General features: G+C 39.5%; 2 protein-coding genes across 2 annotated transcripts; both read left to right on the top strand.

Moving 5' to 3' along the window:
* Positions 1 to 927: 927 nt before the first annotated feature.
* Positions 928 to 1,851, top strand: LOC132766498 (taste receptor type 2 member 10-like). The gene has a single exon (XM_060760850.2). It carries the CDS (start codon positions 928 to 930, stop codon positions 1,849 to 1,851), a length of 924 nt encoding a protein of 307 aa, XP_060616833.2.
* A 7,137-nt stretch (positions 1,852 to 8,988) lies between these two features.
* Positions 8,989 to 9,903, top strand: LOC132765438 (taste receptor type 2 member 41-like). Its single transcript, XM_060759725.2, has one exon. It carries the CDS (start codon positions 8,989 to 8,991, stop codon positions 9,901 to 9,903), a length of 915 nt encoding a protein of 304 aa, XP_060615708.2.
* The last annotated feature ends 523 nt before the right edge of the window (positions 9,904 to 10,426 follow it).

Genomic DNA, 10,426 nt, shown 5'->3' with positions numbered 1-10,426 from the left:
TCGGGGTGGGCTGAGTTTCGGGGGGGAGGGGCTGAGTCTGAGTGAAAAAGGGTCTAGCCTAGCAAACCTTTTGTATCACTACCCCAATACCCCCATGCATATGGGATATATTGAGTAGGGTGATCAGATCATGATATGAATAAACATAACAGTTTAAATAACGCACCAGTAAGGCCTTTTCGCGAACTACCATGAGAATTTTGGGGGGGGGGGGGCTGAAGCCCCTCAAGCCCCCCCCCCCCCCCCCCCCCCCCGGCTACATGCCTGGGTTGCGAGCAACCCTGGGCAGAAGCAACAACACCAGTCATAACCATCTGTACTGGAAGTCAACACTTTTCCCAAAGATGGCACTCATCCATGATGAATTATCCTATGGAATTTGTGAATTTCTCCAAAGTCTTAGACAAACATCAAGTAGATGTTTGTGTACTTGTGTCTCATTGTGAAGGACCCATATGGCGTAGTGATTGAAGCCTTTGTGCTGAACATTTTGTGCTGATAAAGGTTGATGACAACAAGAAGCTGGGTGAGCAGGCAGATTTCTGCAAGATCAACAGAAAAGGAACACCCCACAAAGTTGTACACTGCAATTGTATGGTTGTGAAGGATACAGAAAAAATCAGGCTCCAAAGAGTACTTCAAATACAAGAAATGAACAAAGGCAATATATTTTCACCAACAAACAAACAAACAAAGAAAAAAGAGGCAAATTTGGAATTTTTTTTAGCATCCTCTTCAGCACTGACACTTTATTTGGTAATTAATCACAGAATTGTCCTATGATTTGCATTGCTTTCCATAGTATATTATGTCTATTTAAAAATCTCCAAATAGCAGTTTCCTCTGCTGGATCCAAGACAGAAGCCAGGAAAACCACACACAGATACTTCTTCTCAGACCTTTTCTTTTTCTAAAAAAATAGCAAGAATGGCTTACAGTCTGACTTCTCCACTTGATAGCCTTATCTGGGCCATTGTGGGAATATTAAGCATGCTTTCCTTTTTAGGAAATGGATTTATCACGATAGTACAAGGACATCAATGGCTTCAAAAAAGAAAGATCTTGCCTTGTGATTTTCTTTTGACCAGTCTGAGCACCTCCAGATTTATGATGCAATTAAACTCATCGCTGAACTATTTTCTGAATTTAATCTTTTTAGAATCCTATATAAATTCCTTTACACAGGCACTTCTATATGCTATCTGGATAATTTCTAACATGATCAGCCTCTGGTCTGCCACATGGCTAAGTGTTTTCTACTGTGTGAAGGTCACTAACTTTGCCAACTTCTTCTTCCTCTGGCTGAAGCCAAGGATCAACATGCTCGCACCCAGGCTGCTTGGAATGTCAGCAGTCATTTGCAGCATCTCCTTTCTCCCTTCAGTCTTCGAATATCTTGGGCAAAAAAAGTGTGGCAATTTGACAGGAACTCTGCCTGGGAGTGCAAATCACAGTGAGGTTTACAGCACCAAATTTATATTTCCTCTACAAAGTGCTTTTGCTTTCATAAATTTAACCATAAGTATAACTGCATCCATTGTTTTGCTCATCTCACTATGGAAGCACACAAGGACTCTGAAGAAGAGTGGTGTTGGTGGTAAAGACTTTAACACCAAGGTGCATTTCAATATCATAACACAAATGCTGTTTTATGTCTTCTTCTACATTGTGCATATCTCTGGTCTGATAATTCAGTCAAGTGATGTTTTCACACTTGGATCAAAGAAACAACGACTTCTTGATGTCATGGTGTCTACATTCCCATCTTTACACTCCATTATATTAATATGGACTCATCCCAGACTGAAAGAAACAGTTGCTCGCATTCTGAATATCAAACGAAGGATTTGACAAAGAGAGAAAATGACAACATATAATGCACTCCTTGTGTTGACGTGGTGGATGCTACTGCGAACCTTCATATGTTGTGTGTTCTTAGGAGTAAGCATTCTGTATGGCAAGGGAAGAAATCTTCCTGTGGATGAGGTTTAAAGTATTTCAAGATGTTAGGGAAAGAAAGGGTTTAGGATTGTTAGATCTAAAATATATGTGCATCTTATTATCTGGCATGGGTAAAAGATTAGATAATGCTGGAAGACAAAAGCTTATAGGACATAATCTACGATTTGGCTGGCATGCATACTTATGGAATGATAGATAAAAAATAAGTGCAGATTTTGCAAATCATGTCAGAAGACATTTGTTGGGAATTTGGGGCAAAGATAAATCCGGATTGTGTCCCAAAACTCTGCTATGGAGATTATACAAGAAGTACTATACAAAATTGAGAAAAATGTTAGTGAAAATGATTAATATATCATGATTTATTGAGATGAGAAAATGGCCAACCCAAATTCAAAACAAGAGCTGGTGGAAGAGGAATGGAACCTGGTACCAGTACAGGCAATTGCAGAAAAGACCGAAAATTGATTTAAAATGATGTGGTTTTAAACAATTAAGTTACAATTATGGGATAATGGTTATCATTTCACTGGTAAAATGTAAGAGGGATTTTTTAAAAAATGCAGATGGAAGAAAAAGTAATTGAAGAATGTATGTTTAAGTGGGCTCAGAATTTTGGCAAAAATATAGAACTAGACAAATAGGAAACGTGGTGAAAGGGGCTAAATTTATATTATGGATGGTCATGATGATGATGATATTTATTTATAGCCAGTGACGCTGTGGGAGCTAAGAGAAATAATAATAATAATAATAATAATAATAATAATAATACTTTATTTATACTCCACCACCATCTCCCTGAAGGGTGCCACACATAAAATAAACAACACATAAGTGGAAAAACAAAACAACATAAAATTACAACCGCAACCACAATGAATGCACAAAACATCACAGAATAAAACTGTTAAAATTAATAAAACGCAGTAATGCCTGCAGATAAAATTGGCTGTCTTCTATTAACAAACTAAAGTGCCGGAGTGAATATTCAGTACTCACGTGCACCCATTTCAGTCTACTCCAGGTCAAAGGTCTGTTTTAAAAGCCATGTTTTTAGCTAGACCGAAAGGTTTGGAGAGTGGAGGATAACCTAATCTCTCTACATAGGATATTCCAGAGCCAGGGAGCCACCACCAAGAAGACCTTCTTTCTCATCCCCACCAACTGTAACTGTGGTGGTGGGACCGAGAGAAGGATCTCCCCGGCAGATCTCAGCACCCACACTGGTTCATAGAAGGAGATGCAGTCTGAAAGGTTGGCATGAACAAGTTAACAACTTTATTGAAGGAAAAAACACTGGGCACATTCTTTAATGGAAATATTTCTATATATATCTGAGAGAGAGAAAAAACTTTATAAATAGGTTTGGAAATATAAACTGTTGTTATATTCATTTCTTAATGTAAAAACAATCAGAAGTAAATAACTTGCTGAATATAAAGTCACATGTAAAATGCTATACTATAGAGGAACTGGCAAAAGAGAGATAGAAAATCCACTTTTTAAAACTAGATTTACACTTATTTAGAGTAGAAATGTAAGTTGGGGAGAAACATTGTTAGTTATGTAAATGTTGTTCAGTTACGCTTATGTGTTTATTAGGGCTGGGCGGTTTCGTTTCGTTATTTCGTAATTCGTTAAAAATTCGTTATTTTTTTATAACGAAGCGATATTGAACCATTCAGGAGCATCTTAAAAACGAAACGAATTTTTCAATTCGTTTCATAATTGCTTCATATTCGTTTCATATTTGTTTCGAAATCGTTTCGTTATTATTTCCGCATGTCTGGGTCAAGTTTTATAGCGGTTGTTTGTTTAATCAGTGAAAAAAAATTATAAATATCACACCAACAGTCAACAACAGAGGGAGAGGGAAGCTTCAAGAGTTCCCCCTGTCCCATATGGAGGTTTTTTAGCGTATTGCACGGTCGCGTCCACCATTAACGAATCGATTCGTATTCGTTTCGTATTCGTTTCGTATTGTTTCGTAATTTTACAAAATTTCGTAAATATCGATTTTTTTTTTAAGAAAAATTTCGGAATTCTTTTAAATATCGAAACGCAAAAAAACCCAAAAAACGAATCGAGTTTAGAAACAAATTTTTCCGTGGTTGCCCAGCCCTAGTGTTTATATGTAAAAATGCTTATGTGTTTATATGTTAAACGAATTAAAAAACTGGAGCAGGAATATAAAAAAGAAGTAAAAATCCAAAATGGCGAGACTGCTAAACAACAAAAAAGAAATGTCAACAATCTACCCATCTTTATTCTTGTAGTTTCTCAAAAATACAGGATAGACCCTTGACCCAAATGAATTGTAGATTGCCCCTTCTATACACCTATATTTCTGAGATATACTGAAGGTACATGTTAAATCCAAGGTCCATTCCTGTGTAGAAAGCCTGCTATCTGCAATCTTGTGCATATCCCTCCACATGTAAATAAATGACTGTAACCCATATATGTGAATGGAATACTTGCCACGGCTTCATAAAGAAGAAAATACTCATTGGGTCATTCATCATATTCAACTTCCTAGGAGATAGTTAATTGGTTAAAGAAACATGAAAAGAGAATGAAGTATGTTTGTAACATCCAGGGAGGAGACTCATTTTAAAAATATGAATTCAGGTTCTTTTGTTTTTGCACCCACTTCAATTCAGGGCACAACTTGTGGTCCTCCAGGTGTTTTGGACTTTTTGGAGCTCCCAAAACACCTGATCATTGAACAAGCTGACCATAGCTTTTTGGAGCTGGAGGCCCAAACACTTGGAGGACTGCAGGTTGTGCAGGCCTGGTCTTGATCAAGGGAAGTCGTGGTGCTTCTCTATTCTGCTTTGATCAGACCTCACCTGGAATACTATGTCCAATTCTGGGCATCAAAATTCAAGAAGGATATTGACAAGTTGGAATGTATCCAGGGTAGGGCAGCTAAAATTATTAAACCATGCTCTATCGGAGGCTGGGTACGTTTAACCTGCAGAAGGGAAGGTTGAAAGGAGACATCATAGCCATGCTTAAATATTTGAAATGATGTCATAAGGATGAGGGAGCAGGCGTATTTTCTGCTGCATTGGAGACTAGAGACCTCGTCACATGCACCACCGGAATAACAGCGCTTGTTCAGGGGCCATGGTGACCTGTCATCTTGTGCCCCATTCTGTCATGACTTCTGCCTGCCTCAGCACATGTAGGGAAGTCTGTTTTTGGCGACTCGACCCATCTTTCCTAATGGAGGCTAATGGAAAGACGGGGAGCCTGCCATTGTTTCAGCAATGACAGCCACAGAGCCACCCTGGAAGTACTTCTCTAGAGTGTGATGGGAGCCATCGGGCTCTGTGGCTGAACTGAATGAAACCCATCACCGCTGCCGAAAAAGGGTGTGAAGAGGTCCTAGGACTCAGAGCAATGGGTTCAAATTATAGGAAAGGAGATTCCATCTGAACATTAGGAAGAACTTTCTGACTGTAAAAGAGCTTAATATAAGGGGAAAACCTTTACCTTTATCTTATTTTGAATGCCAAAGAACTATATTTTCTTCTACATCTGGATAAAGCTGTTTATTTTATTCTCTGCTAAAACTCTGCTGCAAAAAATAAAGGAATTTACTATTTGCACCAGGAGCCCCTGGTAGCACAGTGGGTTAAACCACTGAGCTGCTGAGCTTGTTGACCGAAAGGTCGCAGGCTCGATTCCGGGGAGCGGTGTGAGCTTCCACTGTCAGCCCCAGCTTCTGCCAACCTAGCAGTTCAAAAACAAGCAAATGTGAGTAGATCAATAGGTACTGCTCTGGCGGGAAGGTAACGGCGCTCCGTACAGTCATGCCGGCCACATTACCTTGGAGGTGTCTACGAACAATGCCAGCTCTTTGGCTTAGAAATGGAGATGAGCACCACACCCCAGAGTCAGACACGACTGGACTTAATGTCAGGAGAAAACCTTTACCTTCGCCTTACTGTAATTCTGATGTAAATTTATCTTCAAGGTCACTGCAGTTGGATTTTAAGTTTGGTGCTATAGAGGAATGAATTGTTTTCTGGCACTAAACATAATAGCCTCCACCTCAAATATAGTGCTAAGGTTAAGGCTTCAACTGCCCCCCGCCAGGCTCATTTTAAACAATTTTGTAGTGTACCTTATGATTCGCTGCAGAACAGTGGACATCAGTAGAGTGTCTGGTTAGGTCTCTATAGACAGATTTTTTTGCATGTCAGGAGCAACTTAAGAAACTGCAAGTCCCTTCTGATGTGAGAGAATTGGCCATCTGCAAGGACATTGCCCAGGGAACGCCTGGATGTTTTGATGCTTTACCATAATTGTGAGAGACTTCTCTCATGTCCCCAACTGGGGAGCAGGAGCTGACAGAGGGAGCTCAAACCGCTTTCCCTGATTCGAACTGTGGGACTGTCAGTCAGCAGTTCTGCTGGCACAAGGGATTAACCCGTTGTGCCACTGGGGGCTGCTATAGCCAGATACTGAACAATGGCTCCATCCACCAAGGTCATAGGGAGATATCTACAGATGATGTAACCACACCTCACTTTAGACTTCAATCTTACATAAATAAAAGTGGAATCTTTAATGTCATAGGTACTTCAAGTCTCTTTATTTCACAGATAAATAAAACAATCTCAAAAATGATTAGGGAAATAATATTAAGTGCAGTCGTATCTCACTATACTATTGTCTTTTTCTATAATAAAGGCCCTAAGGGGGCAAATGATGTGTTTCCTGGCAGCTGCACAGGAGGAAGCTGCGTGTTATGCTCCTCGTGGAGACATGCAAATATATTGCAGTGGTTTCATCCTCTAATGATAAAGTCATGCCTTGGTTAAATGTATAATCTAGCAACAAATTGAAATTTGCATGATGAAACAGCCTGTTTCTTGTTTTTACTATATTTGGACAATATGCCTTGCAAAATAATGCAAAGAGCTGCTATCACTCACTTCATCCTTTAATCTATTGTGAGTGTAGCTAAAAGATATTGACACTGAATTTGTCATTTAAAAACTTCTTGCAAACCAGAGAAAGACCATTGAGTTAGTGCAAAGTTAATCCAGGATGAAGGTCATTCAAAGTAATGTTATATACCCTAACATGAGAAAGATCTAGATTGCACACAGTTTCAGCAGGCCAAGTGTCAGCTCATCTCGCCTTTTGCCATTTTGGCCATTTAAGAAGGCACTCCTCCTTTCATGAATCCATGACACTTACAAAAGTGGATGAAATATATACATAGGAATATTTGCTGAGACACGCAGACCAGACACTGCATTGTAGGTTCATTAGATGAGTTATATACCACTGGAGATTAATTTTTATAGGAAGGCTAATAATGTTAGATTATATCAACAAATAATGTTAGATTATATCACTGTGGTGGTGCGATGGGTTAAACCCTTGTGCTGGCAGGACTGATGACTAATAGGTCAGCGGTTCGCATCTGGGAGAGCGGGTTGAGCTCCCTCTGTCAGCCCCAGTTCCCCATGTGGGGACATGAAAGAAGCCTCTCACAAGGATGGTAAACATCAAACATGTGGGCGTGCCCTGGGCAACGTCCTGGCAGGCAGCCTATTCTCTCACACCAGAAGCGACTTGCAGTTTCTCAAGTCATTCCTGACATGAAAACAAACAAACAAACTACAAAATGTTTTTAAAAAACTCTAAATTTCAGGGGAGTGGGGAATGGTTAAGATGGCGAAACATACAAAATGCTAGAGTGTCTATTCAGATAAGTGAATTACAATCCATATGTGGCTAAAATGCAACAAGGTCAAAAAAATGGAATAATGTTACGTCAAATACACTGAATCAAAAAGTGCATTTTTGTGAGGCCCTTGTTGCCTTTTCTACCCTTAAAGGATCTAATTTGTTGCCTTTTTGGAAAAACCGACCAATTAAATAAGAGTATTGAAGGGATAAATAGATAGAGATAAGATTGATTTAATTTGGTATCCATTTATTATATACACATCATTTAAACCTCCAGAATACCATCTGAGCTATTGGATTAACCCATTGTAACTAGTCACAACTAGAGAATGGACATAGATATAATAGGTTTTGACCCACTGATATTGACTATCGATCTTGCAACTGAGTTGAATTTTGATTGTTAATTCATTTTTGTGGGGTTCTATGGTTTTCCGATTTGTTCCATAACTGCCTCCAATCTGGTTATTTCTGAAAGGTGGTTTTTTAAATGCACAGTTCTGAAACATCAGTGTAGATTGTTTCATTGCATTTACGGCCTCATCAGATGACCACCAAAAAAAGGCTCACCTCGCTTTGCTTCACTGTGGGGCATGAAGCCACGGCCCCTCGCCCTGCATCACCTGGCTACTGCAGCTGTTGATCCCACAGAGCCAGTACAGCATTGTCTGATGGGAACCGGCCGGCTCCATGGGTGACTGTGGCTAGATTGGCGCATGCCGCCAATTGTAGCCCCGTGCGATGAGGTTGTTAGTCTTACATCAGCATGGAATGATTATATGCATACCTGACTACAAACTTGAATCTTACATTAAATAAAAGTTCAATCTTTAATATGGGTCAAGTCTCTTTATTGCATATTGCTGTCTTTTCAATAAATGAGGAAGTGATCTAAAACATTTCAAAGCTATCAACCATTAGCAATTGTTTAATATGCTTACAAAAGAGTTGAGAAGGAAGCAATTGGACAAGGTGGCAATAATTCCCATTTCACCTGAAATCTTCCTACTGTGATTGTGAAACAGAGAGCATCATTAAGCAGGATCCAATGGGAAAGAGACTCACATAAAGAGTCCTGGGTTAAAAACACAAGAGGTTATTTTGGAATTATTTCAGCACCCTGTTAATCACTGAGTCTTGACCGGGTTATTTATCACAGAATACTCCCGAAATTTGCATTGATTTCCATTGTATGTTCTATCTATTTAAAAATAACCAAAAAGCAGTGTTCTTTCTGCTAGACACCAAAGAAAACCCAGGAAAACACATATTGATACATCCGCTCAGATCTTCTTATCTGTCTAGAAGATGACAGGAATGGCTAGCAACTCAACTTCTCCACTCGATATCCTTATGTGGACTATTGTAGGAATTTTATACATGGTTTCTTTTCTAGGAAACGGATTTATCATGGTTGTTCAGGGACATCAATGGCTTCAAAAAAGAAAGATGTTGCCTTATGATTTCCTCTTAATTAGTTTAAGCACCTCCAGATTTATAGTGCACCTGCAATCTTCACTGAACTATTTTCTGTATATTTTCTCCTCAGAGACCTATATGGGTTCTTATAAAATATTTGGATATGTTGTTTGGATCTTCTTCAATCTGGCCAGTGTTTGGGCTGACACATGGCTAAATGTTTTCTACTGTGTGAAGGTTGCTAACTTTACCAGCTGCTTCTTTCTCTGGCTGAAGCCAAGGATCAACAGGCTTGTACCCAGACTATTTGGAATGTCAGTAGTCATTTCCAGTATCTTCTCTGTTCCTTTAGTCATTGACTATCTTGAACAAACACGTGGGGGCAATTTGACTGTAATCTTGCCACTGAATGTCAGCCAAAATGAATCTCATAATACATTCATATTTTCTTTGCAGCTGACTTATACTTCCATAACTTTCTGCACCAGTGTCATTGCATCCACACTTTTGCTCGTCTCACTGTGGAAGCACACAAGGAATCTGAAGAAAAGTGGTTTGGGTGGTAAAGACCTTAACACTCAAGTCCATGTGAATGTCATAATACTATTGCTGTCTTATGTTTTTTTCTACCTTGTATTTTTCATTGGTTTAACACTTTGGGTAATTGATATTATCAAAATATCAGTTGATCAGATCTTGGCAACTTCATTTCCTGCTGCACACTCCATTATTTTAATATTGACTAATCCCAAACTAAAGGCTATGGCAGCTCACATTCTGCATATCAGGCAAAGAACTTCATAACCCTGAAAATAGGAAAGCAGCTATGCACTCTCTGTGTGCACTCAAGAATAAAGTTCCAGAATTAGGAGAATGACTAAAAAGGAATGCTATGAATCCATCCAACTTCTTCCTTGGACTGTCCCGAAAATGAAGGCTAGACCCTAGTACAGACTGGATTGTAGGCTGCCCCTTCCATACATCTCCATTCTTGGAATGTGGGGGAGACTTCTTTTAAAACCTAGACTCATTCCTGTCTTGAAAGCCAGCTTTCTGTAATCATTTATTTATATTCCCTTAGAAAACTTTAGCTCTGTCCAGGCATGTAGCCCGGGGGGGGGGGGGGGGGGGGGCTTGAGGGGCTTCAGCCCCCTCCCCCCAAATTCTCACGGTGGTCCGCGAGAAGGCCTTACTGGTACATTATTTAAACTGTTATGTTTATTCATATCATGATCTGTTCACCATGCTCAATATATCCCATATGCATGGGGGTATTGGGGTAACAATACAAAAGGTTTGCTAGGATAGACCCTCTTTCACTCAGACT

Source organism: Anolis sagrei, chromosome 2, assembly GCF_037176765.1.
Source record: "Anolis sagrei isolate rAnoSag1 chromosome 2, rAnoSag1.mat, whole genome shotgun sequence".
Classification (NCBI taxonomy): Eukaryota; Metazoa; Chordata; class Lepidosauria; order Squamata; family Dactyloidae; genus Anolis; species Anolis sagrei.
Note: the sequence above shows the minus strand (reverse complement) of the source record. Positions and strands in the feature narration are given on the sequence as shown.

Bases quoted from the DNA above. Each gene is read 5' to 3' on its own strand.
- LOC132766498 (XM_060760850.2), top strand. From the start codon at position 928: ATGGCTTACAGTCTGACTTCTCCACTTGATAGCCTTATCTGGGCCATT.
- LOC132765438 (XM_060759725.2), top strand. From the start codon at position 8,989: ATGACAGGAATGGCTAGCAACTCAACTTCTCCACTCGATATCCTTATG.